Source organism: Bubalus bubalis, chromosome 9, assembly GCF_019923935.1.
Source record: "Bubalus bubalis isolate 160015118507 breed Murrah chromosome 9, NDDB_SH_1, whole genome shotgun sequence".
NCBI lineage: Eukaryota > Metazoa > Chordata > Mammalia > Artiodactyla > Bovidae > Bubalus > Bubalus bubalis.
This window is the reverse complement of record NC_059165.1, coordinates 104,694,727-104,720,355: the sequence shown is the minus strand read 5'-3', so window position 1 is coordinate 104,720,355 and position 25,629 is coordinate 104,694,727. Positions and strand designations below refer to the sequence as shown.

Here is a 25,629-nt window from a genome sequence, read left to right as displayed (position 1 = left end):
CAAAGCAAAAACAACACCCAGTTGTGGATGTGATTGGTGATGGAAGTAAAGTCTGATGCTGTAAAGGAAAATGTTGCATAGGAACCTGTAAATGTTAGGTCCATGAATCAAGGTAAATTGGAAAAGGTCAAACAGGAGATGGCAAGAGTGATGGTCAACATTTTAGGAGTCGGTGACCTAAAATGGACAGGAATGGGTGAATTTACTTCAGATGACCATTATATCTACTACTGTGGACAAGAATCCCTTAGAAGAAATGGAGTAGCCCTTCCAGTCAACAAAAGAGTCCAAAATGCAGTACTTGGGTGCAGTCTCAAAAACGACAGAATAATATCTGTTTGTTTCCAAGCTAACCATTCAATATTACAGTAATCCAAGTCTATGCCCCAACCACTAATGCCGAAGAGGCTGAAGTTGAACAGTTCTGTGAAGACCTACAAGACCTTCTAGAACACACACCAAAAAAGAGATGTCCTTTTCGTCATAGGGGGTTAGAATGCAAAAGTAGGAAGTTAAGAGATCCCTGGAGTAACAGGCAAGTTTGGCCTTGGAGTACAAAATGAAGCAGGGCAAAAGCTAACAGAGTTTTGCTAAGAGAATGCACTGGTCATAGAAAACACCTTCTTCCTACAACATAAGAGATGACTCTACACATGGGCATCACCAGATGGTCAACACCAAAATCAAATTGATTATATTCTTTGCAGCCAAAGATGGAGAAGCTCTATACAGTCAGCAAAAACAGGACCTGAATATGACTATGGCTCAGATCATGAGCTCCTTATTGCAAAATTCATAATTAAATTGAAGAAAATAGGGAAAACCACTAGACCATTCAGGTAAACCTAAATCAAATCCCTTATGATTATACAGGGGAAGTGACAAATGGATTCAAGGGATTAGATCTGATAGAGTGCCTGAAGAGCTATGGACGGAGGTTTGTGACATTATACAGGAGGCAGTGATCAAAACCATCCCCAGGAGAAAGAAATGCATGGAGAATAAAATGGCAACCCACTCCAGTATTCTTGCCTGGAGAATCCCATGGACAGAGGAGCCTGGTGGGCTGCAGTTCATGGGGTTACATGACTGAGCACGCATGCATGAGGGTGGAGGGAGATGAGTTGGTAGCAATAAACTGGTAGAACTTAAAAAAAAAAGAAAACGAAATGCAAAATGGCAAAACAGATGTCTGAGAAAGCCTTACAAATTGCTGAGAAAAGAAGAGAAGCGAAAGGCAGAGGAGAAAAGGAAAGATATACCCATTTGAATGCAGAGTTCCAAAGAATAGCAAGGAGAGATAAGAAAGCCTTCCTCAGTGATCAATGCAAATAAATAGAGGAAAACAACAGAATGGGAAAGACTAGAGATCTCTTCAAGAAAATTAGAGATACCAAGGGAACATTTCATGCAAAGATGGGCTCAATAAAGGGCAGAAATGGTAGGGACCTAACAGAAGCAGAAGATATTAAGAAGACGTGGCAAGAATACACAGAAGAACTGTACAAAAAAGATCTTCATGACCCCGATAATCACGATGGTGTGATCACTCACCTAGAGCCAGACATCCTGGAATGTGAAGTCTAGTGGGTCTTAGGAAACATCACTACAAACAAAGCTAGTGGAGGTGATGGAATTCCAGTTGAGCTATTTCAAATCCTAAAAGATGATGCTGTGAAAGTGCTGCACTCAATATGCCAGCAAATATGGAAAACTCAGGAGTGGCCACAGGACTGGAAAAGATCAGTTTTCATTCCAGTCCCAAAGAAAGGCAATGCCAAAGAACGTTCAAATTAGGACACGGTTGCACTCATTTCACATGCTAGCAAAGAAATGCTCAAAATTCTCCAAGACAAGCTTCAGCAGAACATGAACTGAGAATTTCCAGATGTTCAAGCTGGATTTAGAAAAGACAGAGGAAGCAAAGATCAAATTGCCAACATCTGTTGGATCATAAAAAGCAAGAGAATTACAGAAAAACATCTACTTCTGTTTCATTGACTACACTAAAGCCTTTGACTGTGTGGATCACAACAAACTGTGGAAAATTCTTCAAGAGATAGGAACACCAGACCTCCTTACCTGCCTCCTGAGAAACCTGCATGCAGGTCAAGAAGCAACAGTTAGAACTGGATATGAAACAACAGACTGGTTCCAAATTGGGAAAGGAGTACATCAAGGCTGTATATTGTCACCCTTATATAACTTATATACAGAGTTTGAAACACTAGGCTGGATGAAGCACAAGCTGGAATCAAGATTGCCAAGAGAAATATCAATAACCTCAGATATGCAGATGACACCACCCTTATGGTAGAAAGTGAAGAGGAACTAAAGAGCCTCTTGATGAAAGTGAAAGAAGAGAGTGAAAAAGCTGGCTTAAAACTCAGTATGCAAAAAACGAAGATCATGGCATTAGGTCCCATCACTTCATGGCAAATAGATGGGGAATCAATGGAAACAGTGGTAGACTATTTTGGGGGGCTCCAAAATCACTGCAGATGGTGAGTGCAGCCACAAAATTAAAAGATGCTTGTTCCTTGGAAGAAAAGCTATGACCAACCTAGACAGCATATTAAAAAGCAGAGACATTACTTTGCCAACAAAGGTCTGTATAATCAAAGCTATGGTTTTTCCACTAGTCATGTATGGATGTAAGAATTGAACCATAAAGAAGGCTGAATACAGAAGAATTGATGCTTTTGAACTGTAGTGTTGGAGAAGACTCTGGAGAGTCCCTTGGACAGCAAGATCAAACCAGTCAATCCTAAAGGAAGTCAATCCTGAATATTCATTAGAAGGATTGATGCTGAAGCTGAAGCTTCAATGCTGTGGCCACCTGATGCGATGAACTGACTCATTAGAAAAGACCCTCTTGCCAGGAAAGATTGAAGGCAGGAGGAGAAGGGGATGACAGAGGATGAGACGGTTGGATGGCATCACTGACTCAATGAACATGAGTTTGAGCAAGCTCTGGGAGATGGTGAAGGACAGGGAAGCCTGGCACGCTGCAGTCCACGGGGTCACAAAGAGTCGAACAGGACTGAGTGACTGAGCAACAACAATCGGGTATCCCACGTGCACATACCACCACCAAAGCCACCCCTCCTACCCAACTCCTGGACACATACTTACCCTCACCCCAGTGAGTGAGCAAGCAACAGAAACTGTTACTTGTTCTCTCTCCCCACTGCTACAGCAGGGCTGCCGGTAAAGTCTTGCCTGAACTTCTTATCTGGCCTCTGATAAATTTCTATTGATTAAGGAGGCCAAGAACCCAACCCTGGTCGGTAACACTTGATGGTCCTCTGCCGGTCTCACCTGGCTCAGGCACTCTGCTACATCCTGCTAGCAGCTAGGCTGTAAGGTCACATGTGTGGCAGTTGGTCGTGGCAGTTGGCTGGGCATCTAGGTGTCTTCCATGTGGCTTCTGAACCAGTAGATTAGCACAGGGTCACAGGCCAAACCCTGCTCACTATGGGCAAAGAAAGGTTTTCACATTTTTGAACAGTTGAAACAAAAAAAAGTCAGAAGATTGCTATCCCATGACAAATGAAAATTCTAGGAAATTCTAATTTCCATGTCTGTAAATAGAGTTTTATTGGAAGCCAGACACACAAGTTCATTTTCATATTGTCTAGAGAAGCTTCTGCATGCACATAATGAGAGAATTCCAAGTTGTAGCAGAGACCATACGGCCTACAATGTGGAAAATATTTACTCCCTGGCCCTTTACATGAAAAGTCTGCCAACCTCGGGGCTAGATCAGCTTCCTTACATGGGATGTTAGGAGGCCACGTTCCAAAAGAGAGAGCGTGGGAGGCAAGAATAGCCTTATCCTGAGAATTCGCGTCTTCCATCACATTCTATTGGTCAAAAGCAAGTCAAGAATAGACTTCCCTTGTCGTTCAGTGGCTAAGAATCCACCTGCCAATGCAGGGGACACGGGTTCGATCCCTGGTCCAGGAGGATCCCACATGTCTGGGAGTAACTAAGCCCATGTGCCACAACCGCTGATCCTGTGTTCTAGAGCCTGTGCTCTGCAACAAGAGAAACCACCGCAGTGAGAGACCCACACACCGCAACGAAGAGTAGACCCTGCTCACTGCAGCTAGCGAAAACCTGCGAGTAGCAATGAAGACCCAGCAGAGCCATGAATTAAAAAATATTTTTTTAATGAAAAAACTTAAAAAAAAGGCAGGGGGCAAGTTAGGAGCCAACTTGGCTTCAAGGAGAGGGAAACTAGTCCCCAGGGCTTGATGGGAGAGGGTTGCAAAATACTATAACGGTGAATTTCACACTTAAGACACCATGGAATCTCAAGATGGGCTGTCCAGACAGAATTCAAGAGGGAGGAGGGAAGAAAAAAAATAGTTGACTCTTATTAACTTCTAACTGGAATTGTGCATGATTTCCTCATGGGCTATCAAAGCAGCTATTGGCCAGTTCTATGACTCTGTCACCCGCGTAAATCTCAGATAATTTCAAGCACCTCATGGTTATGGCAGGCGGATACCTTCAAATATCATTTACACTCATCTCAACTTAGAAATCACAGTAAACTCAACATTCAAAAAGCTTACGATCGTGGCATCCAGTCCCATCACATGGCAAATAGATGGGGACAGACTTTTATTTTTGGGGCTCCAAAATCACTGTGGATGGTGACTGCAGCCACGAAATTAAAAGATGCTTGCTCCTTGGAAGAAAAGCTATGACAAACCTAGACAGTATATTAAAAAGCAGAGACATCACTTTGCCGACAGAGGTCTGTATAGACAAAGCTATGGTTTTTTCAGTAGTCATGTACAGATGTGAGCGTTAGATCACAGAGAAGGCTGAGCGTCGAAAAACTGATACCTTTGAAATGTGAAGACTCTTGAGAGTCCCTTGGACTGCAAGAAGATCAAACCAGTCAATCCTAAAAGAAATAAATCTTGAATATTCATTGGAAGGACTGATGCTGAAGCTGAAGCTCCAATCCTTTGGCCACCTGATGCGAAGAGCTGACTCACTGGAAAAGACCCTGATTCTGGGAAAGATTGAGAGCAGGAGGAGAAGGGGACGACAGAGGATGAGATGGTTGGATGGCATCACCGACTCAATGGACATGAGTTTGAATACTCTGGGAGAGTGTGAAGGACAGGGAAACCTGGAGTGTTGCAGTCCATGGGGTCACAAAGAGTCAGACACGACTGAGTGACCAAACAACAACTTAGAAATCACAGTCATTAATTAGTAGAGCCTTTGTGATTTAGGATTACCAAATGCATTCATGAAGATTGAATTCCTGAGTGCATTCAGTAAGATTCACTTATCTTTTCACATCATGAATAAGCTATTTTCACACCCGCATCTCAGTCTGACTGGCTTCTTAGTTTCTTCGCAGCTGTCTCCTGAGACCAGCCCATGAGCAGCTGGCCCTCTGCCCTCAGAGGCAGCAAAGAATCAGGTCGAGGTTTAGGTAGATTACTGACGTCCTAAACTGGCCTCCTAAGGATTCCTAATCCTGGGGCAGCAGCCAGCCAGCAGGCTCAGGGTCACACAAGGTCCTTCCACCCTGTCCCCAGCACCCAGCCAGAGTTGCCATGGCCTCCCTTTTCTCTGGCCGCGTCCTGATCCGAAACAACAGCGACCAGGATGAGCTGGACACAGAGGCTGAGCTCAGCCGTCGGCTGGAAAACCGGCTGGTGCTGCTGTTCTTTGGTGCTGGGTCTTGCCCGGAGTGCCAGGCCTTTGCACGCATCCTCCGGGACTTCTTCGTGCGGCTCACAGATGAGTTCTACGTGCTGCGGGCAGCCCAGGTGGCCCTGGTGTACGTGTCCCAGGACCTGACGGAGGAGCAGCAAGACCTGTTCCTCAGGGACATGCCCGAGAAGTGGTTCTTCTTGCCCTTTGAGGATGACCTGAGGAGGTGAGACAAGAGGAGAGGTCAGGGAGGGCTTCCTGGAGGAGGGGCTGTTTCTGCTGAAAGTGAAGTGTTGGTTGCTAAGTCGTGTCCAACTCTTTGCAACCCCATGGACCGGAGTCCGCCAGGCTCCTCTGTCCATGAAATTCTCCAGGCAAGAATACTGGAGTGGGTTGCCATGTCCTTCTCCAGGGGATCTTCCCAACTCAGGGATCGAACCCAGGTCTCCCACGTTGCAGGCAGATTCTTTACCATTTGAGCTACCCAGGAAGACCATTTGTTTATTGGTGTATCTGTTCCATCTGGAGTTGATAAAAGCACCCTCTGTGGGCCAGTCAGGACAGAGAAGTCAGGCGTGGAGATGGGGGAAGGAGGGGCACCTATGCCCATTTCCACCCAGCTGCAGGGGAGTTTACCACCTAGGGGGCGAGCCAAACCTGAAACCAACACTCAAACACCCAAAGAAATACATAAATAACAAACTGCAGCAGTTCCAAAGGCGAAAGGGAGAGTGTCACGTGAAAATATAACAGGGAGACCTTGCTGAGATTTGGGAGTCGGGGGATGCTTCCCAGAGGAAATGGCTTCAAAGAGAGAACCCCAAGGACAGGGAGGAAAGGAGGGTACAGAGTTAGGAAAGGGAAGGGTTTCCAGGCAGAGGACAGACACAGCACAAAGGCTCGGAGGATTTCAGAGAAAAAACAGCCAGTTCAGGGAACTGTAACACCCAGAGTAAGAAGCCAGCAGGTACCACGCATGCATGTTAAGTCACTTCAGTCGTGTCCAACTCTTTTGTGGCCCTATGGGCTGTAACCATGGGCTGTAGCCATCCTCTGTCCCTGGGATTCTCCAGGCAAGAATACTGGAGTGGGTTGTCATGCTCTCCTCCAAGGAATCTTCCCAACCCAGGGATCAACCCAGGAATCGAGTCTGTCTCCTGCATTGGCAGGCGGGTTCTTTACCACTAGCGCCCACCTGGGAAGCCAGCAGGCACCGTGTGTAGCAGTGCCCCAGTCAGTCAGTTCAGTCGTTCAGTCCTGTCCGACTCTTTGCAACCCCATAAATCCCAGCACGCCAGGCCTCCCTGTCCATCATCAACTTCCAGAGTTTATTCAAACCCGTGTCCATTGAGTTGGTGATGCCATCCAGCCATCCTAACCTCTGTCGTCCCCTTCTCCTCCTGCCCCCAATCCCTCCCAGCATCAGAGTCTTTTCCAATGAGTCAACTCTTTGCATGAGGTGGCCAAAGTATTGGAGTTTCAACTTTAGCATCAGTCCTTCCAATGAACACCCAGGGCTGATCTCCTTTAGAATGGAATGGTTGGATATCCTTGCAGTCCAAGGGATTCTCAAGAGTCTTTTCCAACACCACAGTTCAAAAGCATCAATTCTTCAGCACTCAGCTTTCTTCACAGTCCAACTCTCACATCCATATATGACCACAGGAAAAACCATAGCCTTGACTAGATGGACCTTTGTTGGCAAAGTAATGTCTCTGCCCCAAATGTCACCTAATAAGTGGGCCTGTGATCCTCAGACAAGCAGTGGAGCTGAGAGAGAGAGGTGGTTGGGTTCAAGGTTTCCAGTGAGCTGCCCGATAAACAGTGTGATCATTTGTGGCTATTTTCACACTTTCCCCTTTTCTGCAGTAAGACTGTCATTCTTTTTATTTATTTTTTGGCTGCACCACATGGCATGCAGATTTTAGTTCCCCCACCAGGGATCAAACCTATGCTCCCTGCAGTGGAAGCATGAAGCCTGAACCACTAGACCACCAGGGAAGACTCAGACTTACATTCTTATTAAGCCCCCAGTTTTTATCATGAAAAATTTCCTGCAAGCCGCACAGAGCATCCAAGAGAAAAAAAGAGAGAGAGATAAGAATAATTTCAAAGATATCAAAAAGTTGAAAGGAGCACACAATGAACCCCATGAAGATTATTCATATGTTTCTATTTGCTTTTATCTCCACTGGTGTGAAGTTTGTGCTGAACCATTTGAAAGTGAGTTGCAGATTTTGGGACATTTTACTGATCTCATCAGTTTTGTTACAAAACGTAGAAGTTTCTGGTCATGGAGACCTTTATCCGCCACCCAAGATTATCAGAGTTTGCAAACTTGCTCACTCCCACAGGCTTCTGCAGCTGAGGAGGCTCCATTCCCCAAAGGGCAAATATCTCCCTCCTGAGGGGCAAGAATGCCAACCACAAGGGCATCACAGCCAAACACTGACTTTGTTTGGGGCACGGCCCTCTCAACAACAGGTGGTGCTAGTGGTAAAGAATCCACCTGTCAATGCAGGAGACGTAAGAGTCAAGGGTTCAATACCTGGGTGGGGCAGATCCCCTGAAGAAGGGCATGGCAACCCACTCCAGTATTCTTGCCTGGAGAATCCCATGGACAGAAGAGCCTGGTGGGCTACAGTCCATGGGGTCACAAAGAGTCGGACACCCTTCCCCCAGGCAAGTATCCAGACAGTTTCTACTCTCTACCCTTCCTACATACCAGGCTGCCAGATAAAATACAGGATACCCAGGGAAATTCCTTGGTGGTCCAAGGGTTAAGACTCCAAACTTCCAATGCAGGGATTGTGGGTTTGATCTCTAGTCAGGGAACTAAGATCCCATAGACCGCATGAAAGTGAAAGTGAAGTCGCTCAGTCATGTCCGACTCTTTGCGACCCCATGGACTGTAGCCTACCAGGCTCCTCCGTCCACGGCATTTTCCAGGCAAGAGTCCTGGAGTGCATAAGATTCTGGCCTAAATGGGAGATGAAGTCTGGGGTCTCCAGTGGATGGCTTCTGACAGCCTTCCTCTCATACAGAAAACAAAATCAAGTTCTTCCCATGGCCCTGCACTATGATCAGGGCCGCACTCCAATCTCTCCCCGATGTCCAGGCCTTTGCACCAGCTGAGCCCTCTGCCTGGGAAAACCTTCCTCTGTTCTCCCCTTCCTCATCCTGCAGATCTCAGCTCCAAGGGCACCTCCAGAGAGAGGCCCTCTCTGCCCCTAAGTCCTTTAGCCAGTTTAATACCTCTTTATGGAATTGATCAATATTTATTCACTCATCCCATGTGCGTTTTCTGAGCATCTACTGTGTGTCCTGCACTGTTTCAGGCACAGGGGACACCCAGGTATAGAGACAGAAACCCGTGCCCCAGTGAAACTGCTTTCTATTGTGGGAGAAAATGACAACAGGAGAAATAAACTATGCAGTGCGTTGGGTGCGGAGAGATGTGGATCCGCAGAAAGAGCTGCAGAGAGAGAGGCACTGAAATGTAAGGCTGGGTGTCTGCAGCATACAGGGTCTTAATCCTCAGATGTCTGGGGAGAGCGCTCCAGGTAGAGGACACAGCCAGTGCAAAGGCCCTGTGGTGGGCGCGTGGCTGGGGCGTTGGAGGCACAGCCAGGAGCCCAGGGTGGCCCCTGGCTTTCTGGATTCCTGGGCATTCCCAGAGGCTTGTATGGGACACTTGCACACAGAAGGCGCTCAGCAAGTACTAGGAGGAGGGGTGGAGGGTTCCTCAGCTCAGGATCTAGGACGAGGGTCCGATCGGACTGACCCACCCGCCCCGCAGGGACCTCGGGCGCCAGTTCTCGGTGGAGCGCCTGCCAGCTGTCGTGGTGCTGAAACCCAGCGGGGATGTGCTGACGCTCGACGCGGCCGACGAGATCCGGCGCCTGGGCCCTGCCTGCTTCGCCAACTGGCAGGAGGCGGCTGAGGTGCTGGACCGCAGCTTTCTGCAGCCCGAGGACCTGGACGACCCCGCGCCGCGGAGCCTTACCGAGCCCCTGCGCCGCTGCAAGTACCGCGTAGACCCGGCTGCGCGGAGCGCACGAGGCCGGGGAAGAGCGGGCGGCTCCGGACAGGAGGGCGAGGCCGAGGGCGAGGCCGCGGGACTGTTCTGACCCCTGGGGACGGGGGCGGGGGGGGGGTGGACAGGACTGGGAGTTCTATGATGAAACCTCAGGAGGAAGGTTGGGGCGGAGCCGGGGGGAGGGGGAAGACGGCTGCTCCGATCCTTTTGGTGGGAGGGGACAGAGAGGGGCAGGTCTGAGATGAGTCCTCCCCCCACCCCCAAGGGTAGGTGGGACTGGAGGCTGGGGGCTGTTCTGAATCCCCTGTAGGAAAGAACACAAGGAGGCCGGGCGTGCGGCAGCGGGGGGGAGAGCGATTCTTTGATGAGCCCTCATCTCCCCCTGACTGAGGGCTGGAGGAAAAGGGAGCGACAGAGGATGAGATGGGTGGATGACATCACCGACTAGATGGACGTGAGTTTGAGCAAGTTCCGGGAGTGGGGATGGACAGGGAAGCCTGGCGTGCTGCAGTCCATGGGGTCGGAAAGAGTCAGACACGACTGAGCGACTGAACAGCGACAAACCCCTCCTCCCGGTAGTGGGCGGGACCAGAGTGGGGGAAGCTGTTCTGAGCCCCAAGGTGGAAGGCTGGCTGGCAGAGCAAGCACAATCTCTGAAAAGGCTCAACAGGGCGGGAAAGGGGGACAGGATGAGGGGAAGGAACCTCTCTGAGTTCAGTCCAGGAAGGAGGATGTCCTCGGTGGCTCAGTCGTATCGGACTCTTTTGCGACCCCTTGGACTGTGGCCTGCCAGGATCCTCTGTCCATGGGATTCTCCAGGCAAGAATACTGGAATGCGTTGTCATTTCCTATTCCAAGGGATCTTTCCAACCCAGAGATCAAACTCATGGTCTCTTAACGTCTCCTGCATTGGCAGGCGGATTCTTTATCACTAAGGCCACCTGAGAAGCGCAGGAAGAGGGAGGTTCAGTTCAGTTGAGAGGGAGGGGACCCAGCTTAAAGCCGAACCCCAGGGCTGGGGATGGAAGCTGTCTTTATTCTGAGCCCAGCCCCAGGAGCAGAGGGGCGGTAGGGGTGGGGCTGCTCTGAGCTACCCGGATGCGGAAGAAAAGCCTAGAATTGGGGCGTAGAGGTGTTTTTGAGGCCCACCCTCCAGGAGTGAGTGAGGGTGAGGGGGTGTGTAATGACATGGCGGAGAGAAGCAGGGCAGGACCTGATGGAGTCAGTTCTGACCACCCTCCCACCCTCCCGCAACTCCCACCCCGCCAACCCCGCCAACAGATGGAGGGTGGGACCCAGGGCAGGGCGGATGACGGAGGTTTCTAGGTGAGATCCCCCTCAGAATCTGTCACCCAGGGCCTGTCTTGGTTCTCCAGTGGCATGCCTGACTCATATTTTAAAATATTCAGAAATATCTTTAAGACTGAAGGAGGTGAGATGGTTAATAGTTGCAAAAGGGGAAATTACAAACTAAAATCGAATGATGGTGCTGAGAACGGCTCGCCCATCACACGCTAAATGAGTTGTTCACGTATTTCATGCACTAACTTGCAACAATCCTTTAACGACAGATTTATCGTTTACAAAAGATGCAGTTCAGTATTTGGTACCATGTGCGCTGAGTCCCGGACCTACAGCGAGGGTTCAGTCTCCCTGTCCTTGGTGAACCCCGAGGATTCCCCGTGATGGGGTAGGGGGTGGAGAGACAGCAGAATATAGATATCAAAAATGCCAGGCGGGAACACTTCCTGGCTGTGTGACTATAAGACAGTCACCTCCGCCTTTCTAAGCCACCTTTTCTCCTTCTGTGCTAAGTTGCTTCAGTCGTGTCGGACTCTTTACGACTCCATGGACTGTAACCCTCCAGGCTCCTCTGTCCATGGGATACACCAGGCAAGAATACTGGAGTGGATTGTCATGCCCTTCTCCAGGGGATCTTCTCTACCCAGGGATTGAACCCTGGTCTTTTAAGTCTCGGACACTGGCAAGAGGGTTCTTTACCATTAGGGCCACCTGGGAAGCCTTCTTTCTCCTGGGAAATGACAATAAGATAAGGTTCTACCTGGCAGGTCAGCCAAGGAGCCAGAGCTGGAGCTCGCCCCGCGCACCTATCTCTTCACTTTGTCTCTGGCGCCGCCTGGCGGCGAGACGTGTCGTCTGAGTGGGGCTAAACATGCTAATAAATGCAACCCACACCTTCTCCCAGCTCAGGGAAAAGGTAAGTGGAGAAGGAGTTGAGACTCGGATTTGGGAGGCCCTAGAGGCTTCACTTTCACTTTTCACTTTCATGCATCGGAGAAGGCAATGGCAACCCACTCCAGTGTTCTTGCCTGGAGAATCCCAGGGACGGGGGAGCCTTGTGGGCTGCCGTCTATAGGGTCGCACAGAGTCGGACACGACTGAAACGACTTAGCAGCAGCAGCAGAGGCTTTGGGGCTGGACAAATAATTCATTTCATGCTCATCCTTAACCCCCAATCTCCAGGGGAGGACAGGCCACCTGTTGCTGAAAGTTCACCCTGTACTCTCAACCCTGCGGTCATTTTACCCATCAGGTGCTGGGCTGGGGGCTCAAGGCTCACAAACTTTTCCCAAAAGACCCCAAAAATTTGAAACCTGAAAAAGATAAATGACTCCCCAAGTTGGAGAAAAGACTTGGAAATTCAAAACCAGTGGGATCTATAACATTTCTGGAAAGTAGTATAAAGCACTGGTTTTATACAGCCAGGCTGTCTGTGGTGAGTGTGTGACCCAGGGAGTCACTGAACCTCTCGGGGCCTCAGTTTCCTCTTCTATAAAGTCCAGATGATGGCTATGTCATCTTTCAGGCCTGATACATTAAGACAGAGACCTGCTTGCATCAGGCCACGTTGACCTCAGTTACCCTTAGATTCTGGATGTAGCAGGAATGTGTTACTTTTGAAACCTTTTCCAGATTTGATATTTCAAACTTTACAAGAATTCCAGAGCCAGAGTACAAGGCAACCCATTCATTCATGTCCAGCAAGCCTTTGTTGAGGACCTACTATGTGCTGGGTGCAGATCCAGACACAAAGGGAATGCAGCAGTGGACACTTGAAGTAGACATCCCACGGTCCTGAAGCAGCCCGCCTCGCCCCCACCCCCCAGCCACAGACAGCAGGAAAGTGCATGCATTGTGCTGCCAGAGATGCCAAGTACTGCAGGAAAGCGAAAAGACAAAACAACCCAAATGAACAAAGGAAACGAAGACACACTTCTCCAAAGAAGACACGCAAATGGCCAACAAGTGCATTGGCCAACGAGGATGCACTGCATCCCTGGTTATTATAGAAATGCAAATCAAGATTGCAACGAGACACCCCTTCTCACCCTATAGGATGGTTGTAATCAAAAAACAAAATAACAAGTGTTGATGTGCAAATCGAGAAATTGGTGTACTGTTGGTGGGAATGCAAAATGATTTTGGGGTGTCTGGTGCTGACATTGTGTAAAACAGGCAGTTCCTCAACAGCTTAAATATAGTTACCATTATAACCCTGCCCTTTCCACTCTGGGTATAGACCCGAAAGAAATGAAAACCGGGACTCAAATTGTTCCATGTACCTGTTCCTAGCAGCACTATTCATAACCAACTAAAGGTGGAAACAACCCAAATGTCCATCAACAGATGAATGATAAGCTGAATGTGGTCCATTCATACAATGAAATATCATTCAGCCATAAAAAAGGAATGACACGTGCTACAGTACGGATGAGCCTTAAAAATCTTAGCCTCAGAGAAAGAAACCAGACTCAAAATACCACATTTTGTCTGGTTTCTTTCATATGAAATGTCCAAAAAAGACAAATTCGTAGAAGACAGAAGGTAGATTAGTGGCTACCAGGGGCTGAGAGAGGGGGAATGGAAAATGGCTGCTAATGGGGGGTGTGGTGGGGAATGGAAATTCCAGAACTAGATGGAGGTGACGTTGCACAGTGTTGTGTATGTGCTAAAGACCTCTGGATGGTTCACTTTAAAATGGTTAATTTTATGTCATGTAAGTTTCAGTTATATTTTTAAAACTTAAAAATAAATAAATATGGAGGAGGAAATGGCAGCCCCCTCCAGTATTCTTGTCTGGGAAATCCCATGGACAGATGGGCCTGGCAGGCTACAGTCCACGGGGTTGCAGAGTTGGACATGACTGAGCATGCACCTTCTTTTTACAGCATACATAGGGGAAAAAAGGAATTAAATGTTATGAATATATACAAAGAACATCCATGAGCCTATATATATATATACACACACACATATATATTTTTATACAGAATTATGATGCATCCATGGAGTTCTGGAGGACTCTTCCATGTCCTGGGGGTTATAGGCAGATACTTGGACTTAATACCAAACCTAGGAGCTAAGCATGTGAGTTGCAGAGTGGCCGTCACAATTAAATGGTCAGCCTCACCATGCTTGTTATGCCAAGGCAACAGCACCGGTGGAAATGGGTGGAACTCTGAGACCTGGGATGGGTACATTTAGACAGACATGAGCCTGCAAACTGCATACCTCTAAATTGCCCCAAACCTCCTTTGTCCAAGGAAGCGACCTTTCCCCAGTCTCTGAAGCACTTATCCCTGCTCTGCACACAAGTGTCTCAGTTGATACACCTGGAATAGCTGCCTTCCAACCCAGTGGCTAGTCTCCTTAGGGCCCCTGTTTGGCCACTAATAAAAGCCAGATGAGTCATGGAAAAATGGCAGATCATCACAAATTTAGCTAGGTGGTGATTAAAAATAAAATCACAATTCTAAGTGAGGAATCTCTTCTGGAGCAAATTAACACAGCACCAGGCACCTGATAATGGAGCTTCAGACTTGGAGAATGCTTTCTTCTTCATTCACATCGCAACCAAAATCAGAATAGATTTGCCTTTATGAAGTGGGAACAAGTGTGCAATCTTTGGTTGATGCCTTTGTTCAGTTCAGTTCAGTTCAGTCGCTCAGTTGTGTCAAACTTTTTGCGACCCCATGAATCGCAGCACACCAGGCCTCCCTGTCCATTACCAACTCCCAGAGTTCACTCAGACTCACCTCCATCAAGTCGGTGATGCCATCCAGCCATCTCATCCTCTGTCGTCCCCTTCTCCTCCTGCCCCCAATCCCTCCCAGCATCAGGGTCTTTTCCAATGAGTCAACTCTTCACATGAGGTGGCCAAAGTATTGGAGTTTCAACTTTAGCATCAGTCCTTCCAAAGAACACCCAGGACTGATCTCCTTTAGAATGGACTGGTTGGATCTCCTTGCAGTCCAAGATACTCTCAAGAGTCTTCTCCAACACCACAGTTCAAAAGCATCAATTCTTCTGCACTCAGCTTTCTTCACAGTTCAACTCTCACATCCATACATGACCACAGGAAAAACCATAGCCTTGACTAGACAGACCTTTGTTGGCAAAGTAATGTCTCTGCTTTTTAATATGTTATCTAAGTTGGTCATAACTTTCCTTCCAAGGAGTAAGCATCGTAATTTTAATTTCATGGCTGCAATCACCATCTGCAGTGATTTTGGAGCCCCAAAAAATAAAGTCTGACACTGTTTCCACTGTTTCCCCATCTATTTGCCATGAAGTGATGGGACCAGATGCCATGATCTTCATTTTCTGAATGTTGAGCTTTAAGCCAACTTTTTCACTCTCCTCTTTCACTTTCATCAAGAGGCTTTTGAGTTCCTCTTCACTTTCTGCCATAAGGGTGGTGTCATCTGCATATCTGAGGTTATTGATATTTCTCCTGGCAATCTTGATTCCTGCTTGTGCTTCCTCCAGCCCAGCGTTTCTCATGATGTACTCTGCATATAAGTTAAATAAGCAGGGTGACAATATACAGCCTTGACGTACTCCTTTTCCTATTTGGAACCACTCTGTTGTTCCATGGCCAGTTCTAACTCTTGCTTCCTGACCTGCATACAGGTTTCTCAAGAGGCAGGTCATGTGGTCTGGTATTCCCATCTCTTTCAGAATTTTCCACAGTTTATTGTGATCCACACAGTCAAAGGCTTTGGCATAGTCAATAAAGCAGACATAGATGTTTTTCTGGAACTCTCTTGCTTTTTCCATGATCCAGTGGATGTTGGCAATTTGATCTCTGATTCCTCTGCCTTTTCTAAAACCAGCTTGAACATCTGGAAGTTCATGGTTCACGTATTGCTGAAGCCTGGCTTGGAGAATTTTGAGCATAACTTTACTAGCGTATGAGATGAGTGCAATTGTGCAGTAGTTTGAGCATTCTTTGGCATTGCCTTTCTTTGGGATTGGAATGAAAACTGACCTTTTCCAGTCCTGTGGCCACTGCTGAGTTTTCCAAATTTGCTGGCATATTGAGTGCAGCACTTTCACAGCATCGTCTTTTTTTTTTTTTTTTTTTTTTTTTTTTTTTTTTTTTCACAGCATCGTCTTTTAGGATTTGCAATAGCTCAACTGGGATTCCATCACCTCCACTAGCTTTGTTCATAGTGATGCTTTCTAAGGCCTCAAGGCAATGCCAGTTCCTTTGTTCCTTATCATAATATAGACCTTGCTGCTGCTGCTGCTGCTAAGTCACTTCAGTCGTGTCTGACTCTTAGCAATCCCATGGACTGCAGCCTACCAAGCTCCTCCTCCCATGAAATTTTCCAGGCAAGAGTACTTAGGGACCCCAAATATCTTGACATCCCACAGAACACCATACCAGTCCATTATATGGAAGACATGCTGACAAGCCCTGGTAGACAGGAAATAATAATCACTCTAAATGCTTTTGTGATTAATATATACATATACAGAGAAATATACACAGACACATAAATATGTATATATTGTGTTGTCAACTAAAAGAAAATTACACAATGTGAGAGTTGTGAGTTAAATTTTATTCAGGGTCTTACTGAGGACTATAACCTGGGAGACAAGTCTCTCAGATATCTCTGAGGAGCTGCTCTGAAGAGGTGGGAGGAAACTAGTTTATATATTTTGCTGTTAAGGAATACATGTAATCAGACATAAATCTTGGTGAAATATTACTGCTACTCACAAAGAACAGATGTTTCAAGTTCATGGTTATACTGTTTTTCTATGTATCAGAAGATGCAAGAAATAGGGTTCATTAAAATTCTTGAAATGCAAAAAAAAAAAAAAATAGATAATAACCCCCCCCCCCAAAAGGTGCCGTGGGAAGAACAAAGTCTAGCAGTGAAGGACGGGTGTGCTCTTGGGAAAGAGGTCCAGGAGGGCCTCTCTGAGGTGGTGACGTCTCTGCACACAGCCTTGAAAGAAGGTGAACGGAGGGCACATCCCAGTCAATTGCCAGGTCCGCGGGTAGAGATCGCGTAACAAAGTGAATTATTTAAAAATTGGTTCAAGTTTCTTTTCTTTCCCCTCAAACAACGGTAAAACAGGCTCTTGGAGCGGCGGGAGGGGAAAGGGGGACACTTTAATGAGTTTAGTGGCCCGTGAGGACCCCTGGACACAGCCACTGTGCGCTCATCCCACGTGGGACCGCATCCGCCCCTTATTCGCCCCGCCCCTTGCTGGCCACGTCCCCCAGGAGCCCGGAGGCCGGGAGCTGGCGCCCACAGGGTCCCCAGAGAGAGAGAGGAGACTTCGTCTCAAGTTTTCCCAGCGCTTCCTGGTCCCCACCGCGACTGGCGTCCCAAGCTCTCTGTGGCCCTTCCAACTTTCAAAAACCGCCCCATTCTGGATTGCCGAGGGCCCTAAGACGCTCCTCAACTGCCCTGCCCCCTAAAATCTCTTTGATTCTTCAGCTGTCCTCCAGGCCCGCAGGACCCCTCCAATGGCCAGGTCATACGGCGGCCGGGTGCTGGCCGCGATGGTCTTGTTGGGCATCCCCGCGGCGGTGCTGGCGGCGCTGGGCGCGCAGCTGCTGTTCCAGCTGCAGGCGGGCCGCGCGGAGCTTCGAGGACCGCGAATCGACGGGCTGGGCCCGGAGCTGGGCGCCGGCCCCCGGCTGCCGGAGGACGCGGCCGGGGCGCTGCTGCCGCTGGCAGCCGCGCTCTCCGCGCTTGCCCTGGTGCTGGGCCTCACCTGCCTGCTGCTCGCCGCGCTCTGCGGCCACCTGGGCGCCGAGATGGCGCGGGGACCGGGCTCTAACAGGTAGGAGGACCGGCCCCACTGCCTGGCTGGGGCCTGGACGAGCCCGGGCGAGCCGCTGCCCTTCTCTGGGCCTCAGCTTGGGGGAGAGCTTTCCTCCCTCCCTCCCTCCCTCCCTCCGTCTTTCCCTTCCTCCTTTCGTCCATCCATCCCTCCCTCGCTTTCTTCTCTCCATCCATCCCTCCCTCTCTCCTGTATTTGTTGAAAATTTACAGCAGGTACAACTGCTGCTGCAACTCCCCATTTCACAGATGCGGAAACTAAGGCTCAAAGAAGGCCTGGAGTCAGCTAGCCCCAGTGTTGATAGCACTTGTTATTTAATGGAACCCTAAGCTCTAGGTGCCTCCCGCATCTTGTGATTAGCACAGTGAAGCCCCCTGAACGGCTGGTATCCGTGATCATCCTCCTGTTTAGTCTCAGGGGAGGCTGCTCAGTCTAGCTGCTAAGATTGGAAGGGAGTGGACTGGATTTGAACTTGAAGCTGATAGAGCCAGGAACCTGTGCCCTGGCTAGGGGTGGGTGTGGGGGTGGGGGTAGGGTTCCTTGTCAGGCACCTGAGCTCAGGGAGATGGGCACAGGGGGTGGGGCATTGCATGTGGAGTGAGGACTGTTCCTTGAGCCAAAGACTTGGCTGTCCCACCTTCCTGGGGGAGGGGAGCCAGGATCCTGGCCCAGGCTTCCATAGATTTGATCAGATGGGCGCTTCTACCACTGAATCCTATCCAAACCATGCACCCTCCATCTGCTAGTTCAAGGGGGGCTGAGACCAGCACTGGGTATTGGGGACTCAGCAGGATCCAAGTGGATCTGGACCACCTTCCTGGGATGCAGATAATGAAGAAGAAAAACAGATTAATAATGTCAAATGGTGATGAATGCTGGAAAGGGAAGAAAATGAGGTGATGTGGTGGAGCAGGAAAGGGTAGGGATGAGACCAACCCTCATGGGGATGGGGGTGAGTCCTACCATCAAGGGAGGACTGAGCTGAGACTTGAAGAAGGAAAGGAGGCTCAAGATCTAAGGGACTGTGATCCAGACAGAGGGACCAGCATGTGCAAAGGCCCTGGAGCAGGAATGAGCTTGAGGTGTTAAAGGGGGATGGAGGTGACTCAGGTGGGGGTAGATAAGGGAGATGAGGACCAGGAAGTGGAAGTGAGCGGTACTGGATTTTTTTTGGCTACACTGCAACTTGCGTGATCTTAGTTCCCTGATCAAGGATAGAACCCACACTCCCTGTGGTGGCAGTGTGGAGTCTTGACTCCTGGACCGCCAGGGAAGTCCAAGAGGTACTGGATTATATAGAGGTTCCTGTGCTCTGGTGAAGATCTTAGGTTTTTACTCTGAGAAAGGTGTGAGCCAGGAGGGGCATAATCTGACTTAAGTGGGTTTGGAAGAACTCACTCTGGCTACTGTGCAGAAAAGGGGTCAGGAGGGGAGTTGGCAGAAAGAGGGAGGAAGCCATTTCTATGGTACTGGTGGGAGGTGAGCAATGATGGAAGCTCGTTTTCTTGATCTCACAGGACTGGAGAAGAGCATGCACACAGCAGAAAATCTTAACATAGGGCCAGGTTCAAAATTATGTCCTCAATGCACACAGCTCTTGGGAATCTCTGTTTCTATTGCAGCTGATAACAAATTCACCTCAGTTTCCTCATTCCCAAATAAGCTTATGGTCAGTAAAATAATGGAAGCCAGGTGCCTAGCAAGTATCCCCATGCAACAGCTGCTTCATAAATGTTGGATGTTCTAGTGGACTGATGTATATAAGTATGTTGTTTCCCTTGTGGCTCAGATGGTGAAGAATCTACCTGCAATGCAGGAGACCCAGGTTCAATCCCTGGGTTGGGAAGATCCCCTGGAGAAGGAAGTGGCAACCCACTCCAGTATTCTTGCCTGGAAAATTCCATGGGCAGAGGAGCCTGGTGGGCTACAGTCCACAGGGTGGCAAAGAGTCAGAGACGACTAACATTTTCCCTTTCACTACATCGGTGGGTTATGGGGGAGGGGAATGGAATGGATGATGACAGGATGGATGAATGGACAGATAGTTGGTTGGCTCAATGAATGGTGACTGGAAGACAGATGATGGATGAGTGGGTCAGGGGTGGGAGATGGATCGATGGATGGTGAATGACAAATGGATAATGGATGATAATGGCTGTTTAAATTAATGGGTGGATGGATTAACATAGCATGGTTAAACGGATGGATGGCTGTATGGTTGAATACGTACAGATGGATAGGTGGATGGATGGATAGTAAATGGTGGTGGATGGTAAAGAATGATTGAGCAGGGAGGGGGACAGATACATGGGTGGATGTTTGGGTCCTCACATAGATCTCCGGTTCCCCAGACTGGACCATTCTCCCTTCCTCTCCTCCCCAAGCTTCTTCCACCAGTTCTGCCTCCTGAGTCCATTTTCTTCCTGCCCCCCTCCCTGCCAGGTCTGACTGGTTTCTCTATGACTGCCGCCTCCTCAGACATGTGGCTCTCGGCCTCTTCTGTTGTGGGGTCTCCGTCTACTTGGCAGGTATGTGCTCCGGATAGAACATGGGGTGTAGGACCCTGAGTTGGAGCAGCCAAGGGTAATGGCCCCACAATTAGGGTCAGCTCTGGAGCCAGCCCACCTTTCTCACTCTTGGTTCTGACACTTGTGCACACGGCTGGCACCTGATCCATGGGGATTCCATAAACGGTGGTTGCCTTCAGAACACTCGTGGTTCATCACTTGTCTACACCTGGTTTGAACAAAAGTTTCCCAGTCTTTGCTGGTTTCTGGAGATAATGTTTCACAGGTTGGCCTTAGCAAACCTGTGTTTTGATCACAAATATCAGAATCCAGCTTAAGAAGGGCTTAAGAAAAAAAAAAAAAGCTTCCTAAACCAGAAATGCAATTTTAAATTCCCAAATACTAATAGCTTGGGTGCCAGAAGGACACACAGTCTTTCCTTCCCTAGTTTGTAACTCTTCTTTGATCACCCACACATGCTGGTAAAGAAATCAAATCATCACATTTCTTTGAAGAGACTGTTTACATCTTATGTTTTGTTCCAATCTTGAAAAATATGTTGCTGATTCTGGAGACTCAGTGTTAAATCATCCATAGATCTCTAGTAGCCCTATAGACAACCTGTTTTACTGGAAGAAAAAAAATCAGCTTACTGAATAACAAGGGATTTGCTGTTACTGTTTTTTTCCTTAGTACCACAATAGAGAAATAGAAGTTTGGAAGATATATTTAAAAGATTATTTATGAAATATGAGCCTAGGGTTTATTGTGGGAATTTGTACACACAGGATAGCTAACTGCATCACTCTTGTTGTTTGACTTAATAAAATACCCTGGATGTGGGCTTTTTTAAAAAGGAGAGTGGATGGAGTGACTCATCCATCTGAAAAGATCAGGGGTTAGTGGCTTCAGTGTGGCTGGATCTAGGCACTCAAATGAGGTCAGAAAAAAAGAAAATGCTTCTCACTTCACCTCTTCACCCACTATGCCCTGAGAAAGAAGTCTTTATCTGTAAGCACTTTCAACATAGTACCTATGACCTCAAGCCTTTTCAGGGGCTGACAAAACTGTAGAGACTTGGAGAATAAAATATTCTTGTCCTAAAATACACAAAAACTCACAAAGGGCACAAAAACTATGTCAGCCTCATTAAGCATTAAATTAAGAATTTGTTCAGCTCCCGTTTATATTCTTTTTGAGGTTAGGTGACCTCACTCAGAAAGAATTCCCAAGCATGTCCAGCCAGTCATTCATTCATTGCTAACCAGAACCAAAATAATAATTATAAAGACCTTTTAAAAATGTTTAGAGCAAAAAAAGTCCTTGGCCTCGCTTTAATATGCCAGACATAATACAGTGTGGCATGTTGAAAAGCAAGAGTGCAGAGCCGGAGAAAGCCTAAAAACAGTCTACAAAGTGCCAAGAAACCCCCTACCAACTCTGAGCCGCTCTCCTTTTTTTTGTTGTTGTTCAGTTACTAAGTCATGTCCGACTATTTTCGACCCCAGGGACTGCAGCACACCAGGCTGGCAACTCCTTAATTGCTGCCATAAGGAAATTCCCCTATCCCCATAGTCCAAGCAAAGGTCCCAGGGCTGACTCTGATTGGCTGAACTCGGGTCATGTGATAGCCACGCACCAATCACTACAACCAGGGGAAGCAACACTCGGACTGGCCAAGACTTAGGACCATGTACATCACTGATGCCAGGGAAGCGGGTCAGTCCTCCTAGCCCAGTGAACAGGGTGGGGTTAGGGACTGGACCAGCACCTCTCAATGGAGGCTGATTCTGCCCCAGAGGGGACCCTGGGCAATTAATATCTGGAGACATTTTTGGTTTCGTGATAAGATGGAGGAGGGTATACTGGTATCTGGTGGGTAGAAGCTCCTAAATATCCTAGGATGCACAGGATAGTTCCCACCGAAAAGAAAGGTGCCAACCGGACATTGGATAGGGCAACAGAGAACCGGTCCTTGAGGCCAGGTCGCCAACTGTCTTATTGTTCAGATAAGCCAACTGAGGTCAGAGAGGGACTGTGATTCACTCCAGGTCAATCACAAGGATTGCGAAAGTCTGAGATCTGGGTTGTTTCCATTGTGGTTAAGTACACATAACACTGGCTTCCCTGGTGGCTCAGGGGTAAAGAGTCCGCCTGCCAAAGCAGGAGATGCGGGTTCGATTCCTGGGTTGGGAAGATCCCCGGGAGGAGGAAATGGCACCCCATTCTAGTATTCTTACCGGGAGAATCCCATGGACAGAGGAGCCTGGTGGGCTACAATCCACGGGGTCACAGAGAGTTGGACACGACTGAGCGTCTACACACACAGTAAAATAGATGTCATGGTGACACATTTGTCAGGTGTGGAAGGGTTAGATGAGTTAGTCTATGTGCCTATCATAATGTAGTTTTCTATAAGTGCCTTCGTGGAAGGGTTAGATGAGTTAGTCTATGTGCCTATCATAATGTAGTTTTCTATAAGTGCCTTCCATGTCGGGGAGCTCTTCCAGGGCTTGGGGATCAAACATTGAATGAGAGCCATTTCCTTCCCCAGCACTGTCCATCTACGCCCTGCTGCTCTTCGAGATCGAGACAGGTGCAGCAGCTGCCTCCATCCTTGGCTTGGGTGCTCTAGTCCTGGTGGCGGCATTGACCCACACTCTGCTCCAGGCCGCCCGGACCACCCGCCGGGGCCTCCATGAACCGTCCCCACCACACTTTGAAGATGACCCTGTCCGCCCTGCTGAAGTCTCCAAGGCCGGCCCCAGGGCTCAGCCCCAGCAGGGTACTCATCACTGGACTCTCTACTCATCCTTCCCTAAGCTGGGGGACTCCCTCAGACCCATGGTCACTGACACAGCACCTGCAGTCATGGGAGGAGGCCGGGAGAGCTGCCTGCCTGCATCCCGCATGCACCGGACACCGTCTGCCAGTGAGGGGCGCTGGGGAGAGGTCACACATGAGATGCGCAGCATCCTGGGCCATAGGCCAGCGGGTTCAGGGAAGGACTCCACCTTGGTGTGAGCCCAAGGATCAGGGATAGAGACCGAGTGTCGGGCAGCAGGAAGAGGACTCTTGTAGAGATAGCTCCAGGCTCAACCACAGTAGCAGTACAACTTGATTTCTCTCTCAGTTCGCAGCATCTCTGAGTTTTGGCCTCAAGTTTGCCTCATGGCACAGAATGGCTGCTGGGGGTCCAACCTTCACCTCCTCACTCAGAGAGAAAGGCAGAGGCCAGGACTGACTCAGGAGCTTTTGGAAGTCTTCCTGAGAGGCCTTGGAACCCTTCTGGTTATACATCACTGGCCAAAACAGTCATGTGGCCACACTTCAATATAGAGGAGACAAGGAAATGTAGCTGCCCAGAATGAATAAAATTCTGTTCTAGGCAGGAGGGGGAGGGGAGAGCTTAGAAAGTGGTTCTCTAAACATCTCCGTCCATTTTACAGATGAGGAAACCGAGGCCCAGAGAGGGGCAGTGACTCACCAAGGGTCCCATGGCCAGTACTGAGCATCAGAGCCTGGATTCGAACCTGGGTCCTGTAACCTCCATGCTGCTGATAGTGCAAGTCTCAGACTCTGCGACTCCTTCTGGGCTGTGAGCATTTGAAACCTGATGTGCCGAGCTCAGAGCAGCCCCGGGCCACGGATGCACCTGGAGACCTGGACCCAGACTCCTGGCTGTGCCTGTGGCTGAGGGCTTCACCACTCTGTGTCTCAGTTTCCTGGCCTGTAAAATGGGAACAGAAGTGGTTCCTTCTTCTAGGGCTCCTGTGAGACACTATATGAGTCATCCCAGGGGCCTATGCACAGCAGGTCCTCAATGCTTGTCAACCTGTGCTTCTGTTAGTTGGGGTGCCTGGTGGCAAGAAAATGTGGGTTGATGGCTGGTCTCTGGGACTCTTGAAACTTATGGGGCTTGGTGGTTAACTCAGAGCCCCTCAGACCCTCAGGGGTCTCCAGAGGTCCTGGCCCCATCCTGTCCTGCGCAACCTGAAAATAAATTCCATGCCATTATCTCCATGTCACTTGAGCCACAACCAAATGTGCCACATGGCCAAGTTAGGTCCAGGATGAAGGGTGCACTGGAAGGAGTGGGGGTGGGGAGGGCAAGAGTTGGGGGACAGAGTGTACCCCTTGTAGAGCCAAGTCTGGGATCCATTTCCCACAAATCCTCATGCATATAAATATCACAGCGGGTGGGGATGCCCTGGTTCCTGCCCCCACTCCAAATGGACAAATGTCCTCAGCAGTCTCCCAACCTGTCCATCCCTTCCTGGGCCACCTAGTGGAGAAAGCTCAGCCACACAGTGGCTTGAAGACCCCAGGACCTGTCCCCATGGGCAGAGAGGTGGCAGCGCCCAGCAGCCTTGGGGGAGGCTGGTCCCCAAGCCAATGATCAGGTAGAGACTTGGATGCCCCACTCCCCTGGGCCACATCCTTCCTGAGCCCCCTGGGAGCCTACACAAACCTCCTCCTCCTATATGGCACCTGTCTCAGGGGGTATCCAGGCTCTTGGTGTGCATGAAAATATCAATGGAAGAGGATAACGTTAGAACAAATATCAAACTTCCCTGGTGGTCCAGTGGTTAAGAACCTGCCTTCCAATGCAGGGGATGTAGTTTCGATCCCTGGTTGGGGAACTAAGATCCCGCGTGCCATGGGGCAACGAAGCTGCAACTAGGGAGCCCGCAGGCAGCACCTACTGAGCCTCCCGGCTCTAGAGCCTGTGCGCCGCAACCAAGACACAGTGCAGGCAAAAAAAAGCATGTCATGTCACATGCCTGGTACTGCAGACACACACCAGGCACTTCTTGGCTTTAGTTAATTCTTAGGACAACCCCACTCGCCGATAGGGAAACAGAGGCCGGAGAAGCAAGGCCAGTTCTGTGCAACCACACAGCGATGGTGATGGCTAGAAGCACATAACCTTGTCACATGGATCCAGGACAGAGCACACACCGGGAAAACATTGGAGACTCCAGTTTTCTGAGAACTCTCTGGAATGGGGGAGGCCCTGGGGACTCTGAAGAGGGGCAAGAGAGTTGAGGAGGAAGGACCCCAGGTGGCTATGGGTGAGGAATGCCTCATCTCCTGGACTGGTCAGGAGAATTAGAAGTTGAACTTCTAGGCCTCACACCCAAGGCCAGGACTAGGGTAGACGGACAAAAGTTAAGGCGGCTCAAAAGAATTGAAAACAAGTGTTCAAACAAATCCTTGTATGTGTGTGTTCATTCTAGTCATAATCACCAAAAGACGGAACCAACGCAAATGTCCATCAAC

The 25,629-nt window shown here is 48.9% G+C and overlaps 2 protein-coding genes across 3 annotated transcripts; both read left to right on the top strand.

Moving 5' to 3' along the window:
• The first annotated feature begins 5,090 nt into the window (after positions 1-5,090).
• On the top strand, positions 5,091-9,830 carry NXNL1 (nucleoredoxin like 1). Its single transcript, XM_025294180.2, has 2 exons — positions 5,091-5,914; positions 9,488-9,830. The coding sequence occupies exons 1-2, from the start codon at positions 5,589-5,591 to the stop codon at positions 9,816-9,818; spliced, it is 657 nt and encodes a 218-aa protein (XP_025149965.1). The 5' UTR covers positions 5,091-5,588; the 3' UTR covers positions 9,819-9,830.
• Positions 9,831-10,046: 216 nt separating this feature from the next.
• TMEM221 (transmembrane protein 221) lies at positions 10,047-24,363 on the top strand. 2 transcript variants are annotated; one of them, XM_044948307.1, is made up of 4 exons: positions 10,047-10,181; positions 17,491-17,839; positions 20,282-20,367; positions 22,901-24,363. In XM_044948307.1, the coding sequence occupies exons 2-4, from the start codon at positions 17,520-17,522 to the stop codon at positions 23,368-23,370; spliced, it is 876 nt and encodes a 291-aa protein (XP_044804242.1). In that variant the 5' UTR covers positions 10,047-10,181; positions 17,491-17,519; the 3' UTR covers positions 23,371-24,363. The 2 variants fall into 2 exon arrangements, with proteins under 2 accessions (XP_044804242.1, XP_044804243.1); XM_044948308.1 differs by lacking the exon at positions 10,047-10,181 and having other exon boundaries at positions 16,880-17,839; positions 22,901-23,278; positions 23,796-24,363.
• Positions 24,364-25,629: the final 1,266 nt, after the last annotated feature.